The 16,630-nt window shown below is 46.8% G+C and overlaps 2 protein-coding genes across 2 annotated transcripts; one reads left to right on the forward strand and one right to left on the reverse strand.

The window, feature by feature from the left end:
• The first annotated feature begins 609 nt into the window (after nt 1-609).
• nots (nothepsin) lies at nt 610-7,264 on the forward strand. Its single transcript, XM_035401824.1, has 9 exons — nt 610-740; nt 1,815-1,992; nt 3,172-3,289; nt 3,843-3,961; nt 4,552-4,751; nt 4,945-5,070; nt 5,294-5,438; nt 5,702-5,800; nt 6,828-7,264. The coding sequence occupies exons 1-9, from the start codon at nt 658-660 to the stop codon at nt 7,029-7,031; spliced, it is 1,272 nt and encodes a 423-aa protein (XP_035257715.1). The 5' UTR covers nt 610-657; the 3' UTR covers nt 7,032-7,264.
• LOC118219027 (bestrophin-3-like) lies at nt 7,256-15,852 on the reverse strand. The gene is made up of 10 exons (XM_035401822.1): nt 15,617-15,852; nt 15,209-15,369; nt 14,109-14,203; nt 13,430-13,663; nt 12,038-12,192; nt 11,324-11,401; nt 10,287-10,439; nt 9,014-9,094; nt 8,672-8,823; nt 7,256-8,517 (listed from the first exon to the last, which is right to left on the reverse strand). The coding sequence occupies exons 2-10, from the start codon at nt 15,358-15,360 to the stop codon at nt 7,716-7,718; spliced, it is 1,902 nt and encodes a 633-aa protein (XP_035257713.1). The 5' UTR covers nt 15,361-15,369; nt 15,617-15,852; the 3' UTR covers nt 7,256-7,715.
• Nucleotides 15,853-16,630: the final 778 nt, after the last annotated feature.

Genomic DNA, 16,630 nt, shown 5'->3' on the forward strand with positions numbered 1-16,630 from the left:
TACCATTCGTTTTCCCATTATTATACTTTTCTACTTGTCAGTTATTGCCTATAAATGCCAGTCTCTATGCACAGTTTATATTACAGGAATAATGTTAATTAGCAGATCAATGATAATTTTATTTATTTTCCACATGATTAGAATCAGAACCTGTTCTAAAAAGTTTTCAGTTTAAATGAGTATGTTTGAAATGGCTCACAAGGCCATTTGAAAACCCGGTTGATTATTAATGTTAACTGAAGGGCATCTGGTCGGCTGGGTCATGATGACCTCACCTGCTCGTTTACAGAGCAGGTCAGCGTTTCATAAGATAACACAGCTGGAACATGTGTCAAAAATATATATTCAGATGGGGCTTCATACAACATCAAAATATGGAAGGGCTTATTAAGTATGCCAGTAAAACAAATGCATTCTGGGATTAGGGCTAGATTTCAAACTGCCTCCAAAGATACATGTCACCAGGGGTAACAGTGAGATTACAAGGAGCGCTGGTTAATTTTGAAACACACACACACAAACGTTGTACCACCTGGACACACATCGTCTAGGTGGAGAATAAACTCTGCCCTCAAATACTGACTGGGCCAGGCCACACCCCCTTAGGTGGCTGTCAGGAGACTTGGTGGTGGGACTGACTGACTGACTGACAGACAGATGAAGGTGGACAGACGTTCCAGCATGAGGTGGATACCTGTGGTTCTGCTGTGCTTTGCTGTGCCTGTTCATGGGCTATTAAGGTAAGAACAGCTTCTCTTCTAGATCATTCCCACATAGCCGTATAGGCCTCATTAGTGTCTTCCAGGAAACATTTATATCTTTTGTATTTTTGATATTATACAGAGGTTGTTTTATTTTTTATTTTTTACCTATTTTATCCAGGTACTGTAGGTCAGGTGATGATTCGTTGTTTTGTAGTCCAGTGGTTTGAAGTTCTGGGGCTTGTATCACAAAGAAGGATTACTGAGTTAGCTGGAAAACTGCATTGAGTAAAACTCAGAACCCATCCCAAATCTGGAACGTAGACTGCAGTAAGAAGTGATGTTTTGGGTTTTACTCAGCGCAGTAATCCGGCTAACTCACTAATCCTGCTTTGTGATACAGGCTCCTGAGCTGCTGGCTTTTGTTTTCACCTTGAAATCAGCAATCAAATGTACTCCCAAGAAACCAGATGAGTTACAAACAATAGCAGCAGAGACTGCAACTGTCCGGGAGCAGGGCTGCAGCTTTCTGGCGTAGGGAAATGCAAATCTGTGCTACAGCTTGGCTACAAATACAGAAACATCCCCATCATTATCTTATTAGGGTTATTTTAAACCTTTTGAAGGGCTTTGGAGTGGTTTGGATGCAGTGAGGGCATCATGCCCTGCTCTAACCCTACAGCCCTCAAACTGGGTGTGCCCTTTTGTACCCAGTGGAATGTCACTGCCCTCACCACCAGGTATCATAAACACTCTGGAGCCCACCAACGCCAGCACAGATTCTGTACACTAACCAGATGGTCAGGACCTGCATTCCTCCTGGCCGACATACTTCTTGTCTCTAGAAGCCTGTGGTTGGTCACAGGTGGTTCCTGTGCTGCGTTGCAGTTTATGAATATTCATGAGGAGCTCTGCCCAGAGACAGTAATATCCGTTGCCATGGTTTTTCCATTTGTCACGCCCCTTCATGAATAATTTATAAACTACGCCAGATTTAAAGTTTCAGTTTCAACATTAGAGACAGAAGCGTCAGTGATTACTAAGTGGGATAATCCAATTGGTTTATGAAATCTGTTCCTCCCTGATCCCTGTAGTGTCATGTGACTTTCCCAGAATCCCCCTGCGGCGTTTCACGCCCCTCCGCTCTGAGCTGCGCTCCGCCCAGAGGCTGGAGGCCTTCCTGCGGGAGCGGCAGCCTGACGTCTTCAGCCGGCGGTACTCCCAGTGCCTCCCGTCGAGCTCCGCCGTGAGGCTCGGCACCAGCACCGAGAGGCTCTACAACTTCATGGACGTGAGCGCGTGTCCGTCTGTCTGTCCCTGCGCCACGCTGCTGATAACCCAGCGACGCCTACGCTAACCGCTAACTGTGCACGTCCATTCCCCTGGGCTCTCTGCATAATGTGTGCCAACACTCAACAGCATTGTGATACACGGGGCAGTGCGCCAAGTATGGCAGCCTTGTCCACAAACTTTCCTTAACCCTTTGAAGAGGAGGTTTTTTGGAATGTTTTTTTTTTTTTTTCAAAATTCCAAGTCTGTGTTCTAGAACTCCACTGCTTTCAGTTACCAGTAGTGATTGCTACATCAGCATTAGAATTTTCAGTTAAGAGCATTCTAATCATATATTTGTGACCTCACACCTTAAAGGGTTAAGGGCCAGAAACTGGGTATATATTAATGAACAATTATGAATCATATATAATTTATGTATGATTCATATTTGTTCATTAATTTATACATTTCAGAGCTGTGAGGTGGAATTCTTGTGTTAGCTTATGGAGGATTTGGGGGAGTACAATTTCCATGCAAATGCTGCCACCTTCTGTCCCAAACACACTAAAAATGGGGAATGTTCAGTGACTTCAAAAGAAAGAAGGAAACAGCAAGCACACTTAAAACTGCAACCTTTAGGTCAAATCATTTACCAAACACTTATCTTGATGAAAACTTTAATTACATTACATTCATTTGGCAGACGCTTTTATCCAAAGCGACGTACAATAAGTGCATACCAAAGGTCATTGGAAGAACTACAAAACCATAATTAGAACATTCACATTTGCTCATATGAGTTGCATTAACCAGTGCAAGGCTGGCAGGCAGAGGCTCTGGTTCTGAAGATTGTAGAGATTTATGTGTAAATGCTCCCACCTGCCGGTCAAACTGCATACTACACCGAATTGCTGTTATTCTTTATTTTGTCAAATTGGTGTGCCCTGCATTACTGTGAATTGTTTAAAGACTATTCCTGGACCCTAATGTGTGCCATAGCTACCCTCACTGTCTATGGTGGTGAATGCACATGATAAATACATTCACATTGTCCCTGTAACTGTTTGCTTGTTGTGTGAGTGTCAACAAAGATTGACCCCCACACAACAGCTGTAAACCAACATAAGTGGATTTAATAGCAGAGAGAAGAGAGGGGATCCTCTTGTGACCGTTGCGCTGATCCGGTTGTGATCTCCAGGCTCAGTATTACGGTGAAATAAGTTTGGGAACGCCGGCGCAGAACTTCACCGTCGTCTTCGACACGGGATCCGCGGACCTGTGGGTCCCCTCCTCGTACTGCATCAGCGAGGCCTGCGGTGAGCTTGAACTGTATATCAGCATCACAGTAGACTATCTCTGTACTGTATATCAGCATCACAGTAGACTATCTCTGTACTGTATATCAGTATCACAGTAGACTATCTCTGTACTGTATATCAGTATCACAGTAGACTATCTCTGTACTGTATATCAGCATCACAGCACTGCATCACTGGATATTATCTTTGCCCTGTAAAAAAGCATCACAGTATTTTATCTCTGTACCGTATATCAGCATCACCGTATATGATCTCTGTACTGTATATCAGCATCATATCACTGTAAAAAAGCATTACAGCACTGCTTCATAACACACCAGAGTTACATCAGTAAATGACAGCACAAAACAATAAGGCTACTTTTAAGACTTAAGGACCAGGGTGTGAACCTCTCGGTTCTTGAATTTTCAAGCAACTCAGCTACATAATTAAAAAGGAAGATGGTCATTTCAATCAGGCTAAGAATGTGAAAATGTATTTCAGCAACATAAATAAATGAACAGCCGATCCATCTTCGGTCACACCGCGGCCTCTCTCCCTCTCTGCACAGTGATGCACCACAGATTCAAGGCCTTTGAGTCGAGCACCTACTCCCACGACGGCAGGATCTTCTCTATCCACTACGGGTCTGGCCACCTGCTGGGCGTGATGGCCAAGGACGTGCTGCAGGTACCCTGGCCTTCGCAGCGCCTGTGTCGGCTCTGTGTTTCCTCACAGTGACACAGCTTTACTACAAGTGAGAAGCACAGGCATGAAACTGCACCTGTGTCTCACTCTGTGACTGTGTGTGTGAACGAGACAGTTTAGAAAAGTATGTATTTATAGTAAAATGTTCCCAAGAGTTAACCTCTTATAACGATCCTTAGTCTTGCAACAAATGAACAGAAACAGAAAGAACCTGAAACAATCATTAATATTAGAACTCTGCTTGTATTAGCATTAATTTTATTTTTGTATTATTTAGTTCATAGCCTTCCAGTGCAACATTGGTTGCACTATACACGTGCTTAATTCACACAGTGTTATAAGTTCACATACAGTACTTTTGTGGAAAATTGCGATGGAAATGGAAACCTTACCCGGTAATCAAAGTGTCTAATACACTGGGTGAAACAGGGCTCCTACACCATTAGTTCTGAGTGTGATAAAAAGTTTTTCACGTGCTAAAGGTCTTAGTAAATCAGGCCCTGGGTGTAGAGGTGACTGAACACTGAACACTGAACACCGATGGGTGTCTGTCGTCTCCCTCCCGTGTTCAGGTCGGGAACGTGTCACTGGCGAATCAGGAGTTTGGGGAGTCGGTGTACGAGCCGGGCTTCGTCTTCGTCATCGTGCGGTTCGACGGGGTCCTGGGCCTGGGGTACCCCTCCCTGTCCGAGGCGGCGGAAACCCCCGTTTTCGACAACCTGATGGCCCAGATGCTGGTGGAGCAGCCCGTGTTCTCCTTCTACCTCAGCAGGTGGGCGGGGCCACTAGGCATTGCCCTTTTATGGTAACGTAACAGGGTCACATAATCATGCTATCTGACATATCATTCAGTCATAGCTTTTTGTTCATTACCCTCAAATGAGCCAATCAGAGTGGCCCAGTTGTTAACCGTATCACAGGGCTATGACTCTGAATCTTGGTGATAATGGGCTGATTCTCCCCAGGAAGAAGAACACCGCCGAGCCGGAAGGGGAGCTCTTGCTGGGGGGGTTGGATGAGGCCCTGTACAGCGGCCCCCTCACCTGGGTGCCTGTCACTCAGAAGGGCTACTGGCAGATCATGATGGACAAGTAAGACTGTAAACGCACAACCTCTCTGTAACGGCAGTGCTAAACTCATGTCCTCTCTATAAGGGCAGTGCTAAACTCATGTCCTCTCTATAAGGGCAGTGCTAAACTCACGTCCTCTCTGTAAGGGCAGTGCTAAACTCACATCCTCTCTGTAACGGCAGTGTTAAACTCACATCCTCTCTGTAAGGGCAGTGTTAAACTCACATCTTTTCTATAACGGCAGCGTTAAGGTCCAGGGCACAGTGGCCTTCTGTCCCCAGGGCTGCCAGGCCATCGTGGACACGGGCACCTCGGTCATCAGTGGCCCGTCCAGCGACATCCTGGTCCTGCAGCAGCTCATCGGAGCCACGCCCACCTCCATTGGAGAAGTGAGAACACCTGCGCAGCTGTGCACAGCCGTCTGCGCAGATACGCTTTTCTGCTCTACCTGTGCTAAACTTAGGGTCTGTGCAGATCTCTCTTCTGTTCTACCTGTGCTGAACTTACCACCTGTGCAGATATATTTTTCTGTTCTACCTGTGCTGAACTTACCACCTGTGCAGATATACTGTCCTGTTCTTCCTGTGCTTAATAGCTCTGTAGTTTTTGATAGGTGTGCCTGTGTGCGTTGACTCTCTCTCTCGCCTGTCAGTACCTGATTGACTGCGCCAGGCTCTCCAGCCTGCCCCAGGTGGCCTTCACGATTGGCGGGGTGGAGTTCGCGCTCTCTGCCGAGTCCTACGTTCGGAAGGTTGGTTCCCTCAGCACCCCTGGTCTTATTTTCTTTTTTTTTTTATTGGAGTTGTAGTGCATTTTTGTGTTTTTAACTGTAGGTGGCAGCATTTACCAATAAATGCCCTAAAACCTACCACCACAAGGCTTCCCTCTTATAGTTTAGGGCAGGGTTGCCAAACCCTGTTCCTGGAGATCTATTGTCCTGTAAGTTTTCACTCTGACCCTAATAAAGCTCCACCTTATTCAACATCTCGTTGAGTTGCTAATGAGCAGAATCAGGTGTGCCAAATAAGAGTTGAAATGAAAACCTACATGACATTTTAGATCTCCAGGAATAGAACTGGGCAGACCTGGCCTTAGACCATAGAAATGCACAGTAAGCATGAGGTAATTACTTATTATTGGTTTTAGAAAAGTGGTAGGTAAACTGTCTGATGTAATGGTTGTAATTTTACATTTGTTTGCTTCTGTTAATTCATTTTTAAATATAACCGTAGGAAAAAAAAGTTTGCCAGAGCTATACTATACCTCCAGATGACTGACAGTCCAATATATCTGAATTAAAAGATACAGCTGATTTAGAATTATGAGTGGCTGGGGCCAAAATCCAAGCAAGATTTAATGAATTGGGTTGAGCAACATTCTTTGGTTTTATCACCGGATAAATAAACCAGAGGGACCATTCATAAAATATCATGGACTACCTTGCAGTAGCATATGCTTATAATCATTATTCGAATGTCAATGAGAATTTGAAAATAACTTTAGTGAAAGACTTTAGTTTTAGGACAGGCCAAGTCAATGGCAATTTGATGGCTGATGAGGACATTTTGTTCGCTACACACAAAATGGAACCAAACACTTCCCATGAGTCTCTCCTTCTGTGTATTCATGGCTGATTCATAGCATGAGTGAGCTTGCGGTCTGATTGGCTGAGCGTGCTATGACTGATATGTGTTATGACCGAGGTGTCACTCAGTTTGATTGATTGATTGATTGACGCGAGAGTGAGCGCCTCCTCCTCTTCCTCTTCCTCGGGGCAGGAGACGGTGGGCAGCCGCGAGGTCTGCTTCAGCGGGTTCCAGGCCGTGGACGTCCCCTCCCCCGTCGGGCCCTTCTGGATCCTGGGAGACGTCTTCCTCGCCGAGTTCTACACAGTCTTCGACCGCGGCCAGGACCGGGTGGGCCTCGCGCAGGCCCGACAGGCACCCCCCCCAAAACGGCCTTTAACCCCAAAAATAATTTAAACCCAAAAATGGTTCAGCGAGCGGAACTGAGGCTCATTGTGAACGTTCATCGAGACACAGCTTAGCCTAACTGTTTTGTACAACCTCTCCTAAATTGTAAAATTAATATGCTGTTTACGGCCTTTGAAGATGTTGTGTGAAACATGTGACATGTTGTCCCGTTGCCCCCACTCCCCCCTGCCCACAATACTCAAGAAAAAAACAATAAAACAGTGTCTCCAAAGTGGTTGTAATTGCTGGACAGTGTCTATCCTTTTCTTGTTCAGCAAGACTTTATTAATGATTGTTTTTTTAAAAAAAAAAACAGTTCGACATTTAACATTTGAGCTAATAAGCAATCATTTGTGGCAGAGTAATTTTGTCACTTGGCTGTTTTAGTGAATTATCTTACAGTATTACTGCAATGAGTTCTTACTAAAAGAGACTGGGATGTTGTGAAACTGTATTTTATTATCGCACATCTTACAAGTGGGACATCCGTAAGATGTGCGCATCCTATAAACATAGCAGTCGGAACAAGGGTAAGATTAGGGCTGAGAGATACAGTAAGGCTGGAATAGAGAGTGAAAAATAGAACAGTGAAAAAATATACAATAAAAAAAAAATGACAGGTCGCTTTTTTCTTAAATAGTTGAAAACGAGTCTACTTCTACATGGTCGGGGCTGGCAGCGTTAGCATTAAGGCTAGGAGGTCTGGGAGGGCTCCTCTTTGGCCAGGTGGTTGCCGAGCGACTCCAGGATGTCGGTCTCCGGGAGCCCCGCCGGCTGGTCCTCTGCGTGGGGCGCCCCGTCAGGAAAGCGGGAGGCTGCGGCGAGGCCTCTCTTCCGCACCAGGCCCTTGGGGCTGTGGAGGCCCTGCAGCGAGCCGCAGGACGGCTGCCAGGAGAAGTGGCGGCGCGGCAGCTTGCCCCGGTCGCCGGGGACGGTCCAGCGGAACTTGCGGGGCCCGGTCTGGGTCGGGCTGAGGCTCGGCGGGGCGGTCTGCCCCCGGACGCCGCGGTCCAGCGGTTCAGGGGACGCCTCTCTGCTCCGGTCCCGGGCGGGCTCTGGGGCGGGCTCAGGGGCTGGGACTGGAGCTGGAGCGGGTTTGGCGGCAGTGCCGGGGTCGAGCTTGTGCCCGTTGGGGGCCTGTTGCGGGGGGGTGACCACGACCTCGGGGACCCCGGCGACGGCGGGCGAGTCGGGCTGGACGTCCGAGGTGGAGGGGGTGACGCTCACCTCCCGCACGGGGGCCAGGGTGTCCAGCGGGGCGTGGGAGGGGTGGAGGAGGTGGGGCCTGGGGTGGATGTGGTCCTCGGGGCAGTAGGGGAAGAAGACGCTGGAGACGTCGCTGCTGTGGCGCTTGAAGTTGGGCCGGGTGGAGCGGGCCAGGTCCGGCACTTCCTGCACGCTCAGGAGCCGCCGCACCCGGCCCAGAACCGACTCCTGCCGCCGGTGCCGGAAGTCATGTGACTCCACATCCTCGTTGTGCAGGACCTCCGAGAGCCTGGAGCAGAACAGGGCAGAACAGGGAGGCTCTGATATAGCACAGCTGGTTCAGTGTGTGTGCGTGCGTGTGTTTATGTGTGTGTGTGTGTGTGTGTATGTTTATGTGTGTGTGTGTGTGTGTAATTTGTGTGCGTGTGTGTGTGTCTCCTCACCCCATGTCGGTGGTAGAGCCCAGGAAAGAGGGGATGCAGTAGTCGGCTGCTGCCAGGGTGTACGGGGGCCGCAGGTCGGAGTCGTTCCAGTAGATGTCCTTGGTCATGCGCGGAATGTTCATGTGCATCTCGTCCACCGCCATCAGGGACACCTGACCCAGAGGGGGCGGGGTTGCAACCATACACCACTCAAATGCGACTCCACATATTGTAACCCATGCGCTCAGAAGAGACCTTTAGCCACCACGCTAACACGCTAACATTTAATGCTCTATCTGGGCAGGGCTAGGATTAGCATTGGCACACAGTGGCTGTAGTCGGCACTCCGTTCTGTTCACAAACCTGCAGATTTCTGTCAATGCACCAGTTGGCCTCAAAGTCATCGTCGTCCTCTCCAAAGGGGTTAATAAGCTGCTCTGCCACCTGACAGGAGCACAGATGCAAGGCATTGTTGGAAATGTATTTCTGTGTGACATACTTTTCCTGATGTATCATTCTATTGCATGTTCCCTGTGCCCTTTTGACCTGCAGGTGAAGGTGATGTGGGGAATGGACCCACCTGGCTGGTTGGTTGCATGGGTATCTATAAATATATGTGCTCATATTGTGAGACGACACCCTGAAGAAGGCCAACTCTTTTTTTTATTGCAAAAATATTAATTTGTGCAGTCCTTTCAGATATAATATAACCACTATTTTAAGGTGGTTGTAAGTGAACTGATTGGAAATGATAAATTTCTGTAACAATCTATACACAATGTAGGATAGCTAATGTATGATGTAATCCAGGGCAACATCCCAGTGCATGTAACTGTAGCTTTGGCGACGCTGGCCGGTTTTGCATGTGAAGTTCATTTGTTTCGACAGCTTCGCGACATGCCCGGTTGTTGATAAGCACACACCTACTTACTGGAGTGAGCCTGGTTATTACAGGCCTGGTGTGTGTATAATTTGTGCGGGTGGTTGTTTCTGCGACTGCTTGTGTCCCTGTGGGTGGGGTTTTTCTGTCTGGTTCTCATCTGCCTCCAGACTCTGGACAGAGGGTCTCATTATCCCGCTCCAGGTCATGTTTATACGCTGCAGTTTGGCACGGCGTTGCAGCTGTTTGCGTCTGATTCAGTACTGGGTGTGTCACGGTCATAATCGCGCGTGTGTGCGTGCGTACGTGTGTGTGTGCGCACGTGTGTGGTAAGTGTGGTTATATTTAAACATATGAGGCTCCTGCTGATGATAGTGGTTGCTAAGGTCACTCAGTAGCAGGACTGTGTTGGGTCTCCAGGGGGCCCTGTGCTAATGCTAAATGTATTACCAAGATGTTGCAACGCCTCACAGCAAATGCTGAGCAGGGCTGCCACCTGTCTTCACACTGCCCATACCGTAATACAGCGCTACCCAGCCCTGCTCCTGGAGCTCTATCCTGCAGGTTTTCACTCCAACCCTGATTAGGCACATCTGATTCAACAGCTGGAGATCTCACTGAGTTGCTAATTGGTAAGAATCAGGTGTGCCGAATTAGGAGAGAACAAAAACCTACCGAGAAGTTGATCCCCAGGAACAGAGCTGGTCGGCCCTGCCATAGTACATTCAAATTAAATAAACATTAAAAAAAAAAAACCTTCAGCCAGCCGGAGTAGAAGAAGAACTGCAGCAGGGTGAAGACGGGCACGTACAGGTCCAGGTCGTGACCCGGGTAGCCCAGCTTGGGGTCCAGGAACTGGCGCCCGATTATGCAGGCGAAGAAGAAGGTGTAGACGGCCAGAGTCACCACCTGGGGAGACGGATGCAGCGCACGCAGATGAGAGGGTTAAAGCATCTGATCTCAAACAGGGGGACCCCTGTGCATGCTGGGGTTCCCTTCCAACCACAGTTGCAATCCCACAATTTTAACAAGCTTTCTTTTTTATTAATTACACTCGTCATGTTTTGAGGGATTATGTACCCTTTTAAGTGACACTGTGTCAGAAATAGTTATGCATGTCATAAAGAATAAGTCCCACATATGCACTGTGCTATATTTCATTACATAAAAAAAGGCAAAAAAATTTTTTTTATCTGGTCAAATTAAAGACCGAGGTGAATTTCTTTGCGAATGATAACGAGCCAAACCCTCATTGTGCTAATTTAACACTATGCAGGCTTGGCTCGTCATTACCCTTTCTCCAGGCCAAGCCCCACCCCCCAAGACCAGGCCCCGCCCCCTCTCCAGTCTGCAGCATACAGTATCTGCGTACATTCTACCCTTGAAGTCAGCCATGTTGTTTTTTTTCACCCTCATGTTTACCCCAGACTGTAGCTGTGTCTCTGTGACCCTTACAGTCATAGTGTTCCTGTGTATGAACGGCCATGGATCTGCTGTACTGGCCTTCCCTGTGGTCAGATAGTTGGCATGTCTGGCGATGTAAATAGCAGGTGAATGCCAGGTATGAGGTGCGTAACGCAGGCTATATGCAGCTGGCTGGCACTGAGCGCGCTCCGTAAAAGGGGGAAAGGCACTGTCTGTTAGAACACCGTGAATCAGACACGGCAGTCCATCTGGCTTTGTGATGCCACTCATTTTTAATGGCTCCTGATTGGTCCTTGTTCTTGGTGTGCTCTTGACCTTTGGCGGTGGGGACTAGAACTGAATGAGACATATGCAGGCTGCATTCTTACCTGCGTGTAGACCAGCGGTATCCCCACCCAGTCATAGCCAAACAGAGTGGAGCACCACGTCCTGAAATGGTTCATTTCCTGAATCATCATAAAACAAAATGTAAGACACAACTAGAGTTGACCTTGCTGTTGTCATAAGTAAAATGAGAACATGCATGATCTTGGTCCCACCATTTCAAAACCAGACTCCACTATCTGTTTGTCAGTTTCTCTTTTCTACCTTACTCTCACTTCCTCTGAACATGATAATTATTGTCAGAGACCGAAACGTGACAAGTTCTGCTTCAAGTGAACATACAGAGTGTCACCCCACTTACTTTAGCTCTCTGGGTCAACTGCAGCATATTTAGCTGGAGTTTAAACCTTGGGCTTAAACCCTAAGACCACAGAACTGCGGAATAACTGGAACAGCTGTCCAAATAGGTTATTACCTGGATTAGCTGTTCCAGTTGTCATGCAGCTCTGTGGTCTAGGGACGCAAACATGAGGCATGCTGCAGTTTAACACTGATCAGGGCCGCACAGTGCTGCTGTCAGTCTAAAATAGTGAAAGACGGACCCCATTGTGACTGGCTGTGCTGCAGCTGAAGGTGATTGGTTAGGCTGCAGCTGAAGGTGATTGGCTGTGCTGCAGGTGAAGGTGATTGGCTAGGCTGCAGCTGAAGGTGATTGGCTGTGCTGCAGGTGAAGGTGATTGGCTGTTTTGCAGACTCACATTGAGGATGGTCTGCAGATCCACACTGTCCTGGATGCGACCCTCCTTCCTGGCTTTGGAGGCCAGGTTAGTGAACCACACCACAGGCACCCAGTACTTGAGGTGAGGGGACTTGAGGTTTTCAAAGGTCTTCCTCTCCTCTGCAGTCATGAAGCCTGTGAGGGCGTGAGAGCGAGACACGTTTCTATGGGGCCTGTCAATCACAGAGCTGTTTCCATGGAGAGCATTCTGTTGTGCTACTCATCAAAGCTCCTGCTTCACAGTACGATGGTTCACATTTTGGACTGTTGCCCAGTCCAGGACAAATTTTTCGCCCTCCAGTACAGTTCCAACATTCAACACCATTTCACTTATCCCCAAAATTCACAGTTTGGAATGCTTGAATGTGTTGATAGGACTGTCCTATCAACCTAGCGCCCCCTGTCAATTTGGAAGAGCCTCCTGCACACAGTAAAATGTTCATTGTCAATTCAACTCTTACAGAGTACATACATCCTCTATTGGACTCATATGTACGCTGTTATAGTTGAAATAACAGAACATTTTCCTATGCAGCGTGCGTCACCAGTCACCTTTGACCAATCATTTCTAATGGACAGAACCTGGTGTCCACTGCATTTAAAATGGGAAAGGGAAGAATCTGCCATGAAGAAAGAAAAAAGAACTGTGTAGCTCAAGCTGGCTATTTAGCAACAAAGCTAAATTCTGGTGCACATAACGTTAACACAAATCAGGTTGTATTGATTCAGTAGGTGCTGGTTACATTGTCCATTGTCCTGTTCCAGCAAACCGAGGAAAACAAATAAATCAAACCGTGGAGGAAGACAGGGACCCAGTCCCCACGGCTATACTTGATACCGGTTGCCACGGACGACTGGATACCCATTAAACACTGGTGAGCTGGAAATAATGATGCCACCTGCATGTCCTGGGCGCTGACGGATTAGCCCGCGTTCGGTCATTTACCCAAGACGATATTTATAGTTAATCCTGCTGTGGGGTAGGCGAGCGTGACACATGACTGGGACGGCGTAACCGAGACGACCCAGAGCCCCCTGCCAGCGAACTAGCCCCCCCCCCCCCCCCACGTGAGGGCTGAAGAGGAACCGGGCAGTGGCCGATTCATAACAGAGTGCTCGCTTGGCCGTAAGGGATTAAGGACCGGCTCCCCAAAGGGGGACAGGAAGTGATCTCGAATTAGCGTCGCATGGTAGAAGAGTTTCCTCTCTGCCACTGATTTCCCTGGCTGTGTCAGATTTGAAAGCAGAAGAAGTTTTCTAACCTGATATATAGTTACACCCTAAGCTTCCCCACCTATGGGCCACCATCCCAAACCCACGCTCCACTGCTGGTTTTCAGCCTTTCCCTGTCCCCCCCCCCCCTCGGCCCTACCTGCCTCCACCACGTGGTCCATGGTGGGGAAGCGCTTGCAGACGGCGGTGCTGACGGAGCGGAAGATGAGCAGGGAGGTGAGGTTGACGTAGCGCATGAGCGTCCGCCGCAGCAGGCGGCCCTGCTCGTCGCGCCCGTGCACGCAGCTGGAGATGAGGTACATCAGCCGGTCCGGCCACGGCAGGTTCACAAACTGGTTCCACCAGCGGTTCACCACCAGCGTCACATAGAAGCCTGCGGAAGGAAGGAGACCATGGAGGGGAGGGGGGGCAAGGGGAGGGCGGGGGGGGCTCAGCTTTTTTTGGTTGCGGCCAGAGGCGGGAAGTCCACGGGTCACAAATTATTGGCTGTAGCAAAACCCAGCATGCACAAGCGCCCCCAGGACCAAGATTGAGAACCAGTGCCTTATCGAATGAGCCACCCAGCAGCCCTGCTGAAAACACTTGGGCTTGCTGAACCCCAACCACTGTCCTCACAAGCACAGGCCACGCAAAAGGAGGATTCAGACTGGAAAGCAAAAACCAGAGAACAGCTGTAGGAAATCCTGCTTGGACAGACACTAAAGCAGCCTCGTGCGCCCACCAGCACAGTTACAGGCGCACAGCGTCATCGAGCTTGGTCGGCTCAGCCCTCAGGCGGAAGTTTCGGCGAGCCTCGGCCTGCGAGACGGTCAACTTACCCAGAACGAACGTCACCGGGATTTGCTCCGCATATCTATCACAATATAGCGACAACTTTTCAAAGTATCGTTTTTGCGCGTCTGAAAGAACGAGCCTTTGGGGAAGAGAGATAGAGGGATGCGGTTAACTTATTTTCTCGTGTGTGTGATGTATGCTGCTTATTATCAAAACAGCATACAAACACAGTGGAGTAAACAAATAAACAAACAAAAAATTAAGTTTGTCCTAATTTCAGTAAATTTTACCCCAACTTAAACATGCATATTATAGAACATGAATATGAAGGTTTCCATTATTAACACAACAATGTATAGTTTATAAATTTCAAACCCAGATTGACAAGTAGGCTGTAACATAAATTGGTATATGCTGAGGCCCTTGAAGTACAGTATATGATTTTACTGCGAAGTTACAAATCCCCTATAATTACAATTGCCAGTAAGTCCACCAGGAAATGTACCGTTACATAGCCTACATCTGACCCTGCACAGGTTATGACAATATTTAAACCATGAACCGCAAGGGAATGCATGTAAGCAAAATAATGTTATATTTTGAATTCAATAACAAAACCGATGATGGAAATACTGTAAATGAATTATTTCCATCTGAACTCAAGTTTGTTAAACTCAAGTAGCCTAGTATTTGTATATTGAAGAGCCAACAAATACTACATTCAAATTATTCATTGGCAATTGATTTTCACATCCCATATTAATAATTCATTTCATATCTCTGAAGACATAAACATAATTGGGTTTTTTTTGTTGTTGTTGTTGATGATGCAGTTTTTAATGACACTGAAATTAACTATGGAATACTTTTCAGCGGCAAAATAAAGTAGGCCTGCATGCAAAACTGGTTATCACAGAGACCTCAAATAGATACAAATTTAAACACGTTATCACAAATAAAATGTTTTGTACATTACAGCATTAGAAAGTCTTGAGCTTGTACGGGCCATTGTAATGAACATGCGTCTTTTGTAAAATAGGTATGATCATTCCCCGACAAACATCAGCCTCTTGTTATTACACCCGAAACAGTCAGAGCCCAAATGCAAAACACAGACATACAGGTAAGATAAATTGTCCGCTACCTGTAGACGATGCTTAGCAGACTGTACAAAACAGCGAAAACGATAAACTCTCGGTAGAGAAGTTTGTAGATACTGCCTTTCCAACGGAGCAATAATCTATGGAAACCGAAGAAGGTAGCATTGGCAACCTTACTGGAGTAAGTCACCGTCATCTTCAGTTACTGTAAAAAATAAAGCCATTAGGTTTGAATTATTTGAACGCAGTCATAAATAATCAAATAGTGATAATAGAGTAGGCTGTCGGATCTCAACTCAATCCGTTTTTATAGTGCCGTTGTTCTGGCTGAGGATCAATAGTTGATATTGCAACACAGGATAGCCTATTTGATTTATTTTTATCATACAAATTTTATCATTAAAATGTGTTATGTATATTATATGTATTTTAAAAAATATATTCCCCCTTACCTGAACACCCTACATCACAAAGCGCGCGCTGTTGTATTTCCAAGGTGATGAGTCAAGTGTGAACCCTCAGGAGTGACGGCTTAGGCTGCTGGATTTAGCGTTCTGTTATTGCCAACATTACGAGCACGAAGAGATGTGTGCCCGTGCCATGGAACGAACGCACAAAACATTTGCTGAGATTGCTCTTGCTAAATTTACTTGCAACTACTTGTTGACCTTGGGCACACGACTGTAAACTGCAAGGTCCTCCAGTGGACTCGCCAGACCATACCGTGCATGTACAGAATTACTTCTAGTCGCAGAAAATCCCCAAAACTAAGAGAACCCCAGCTTTTGAACAATGATCACCGAGACAAAGTGTGTGTGTGTGTGTGTGTGTGAGAGAGAGAGAGAGAGAAAGAGAGAGAGAGAGAGAGAGAGAGAGAGAGAATAAATAGGTCTCAGTTCAAATGTAATCATTAGATCTATCAACTGAAGACATCTTGAACATTAATGTCAAAGAAATCCAATAGCAAAAAGTACTTTACTAAATGTACTGTTTAATGTCTTATTCGTTGTTTCAGTAATATGACCAATCACTTCTACATTGGAAATCACATGAAAATGTTGGTCCAAAGGAACAAGTTGGTTCTGAAAAAAATGTATTATCATTCAGTTGTGATTTTTTTAAAGCCTTACTTGCATGACACCAATTATATAATTTAAATACACAGAAATTAATTTATCCGAGATGGCATTTGCCCTGGTATGGCTGAGGGGAACATTATTTTCTTGCCACAGCACCGCATGTATTACATAGAACAACATTTCAGAATTCATGAACTGAAAAAGAATATGCCTCGTCCTTTACATAGCTTCTGCTGCACACTGCACACTGAAAGTATTTTAAAAATCGCATTTGTTACATATGTGGGATGCATTTCGATTTATTTTAATCATTTTCACGCACCAGACGCACTCTCCCGGAAAAAGTGCGCTCATATCGTACACGTATTGTCCTGTAGTCGGCGCTAT

This window comes from Anguilla anguilla, chromosome 19 (genome assembly GCF_013347855.1).
Source record: "Anguilla anguilla isolate fAngAng1 chromosome 19, fAngAng1.pri, whole genome shotgun sequence".
NCBI lineage: Eukaryota > Metazoa > Chordata > Actinopteri > Anguilliformes > Anguillidae > Anguilla > Anguilla anguilla.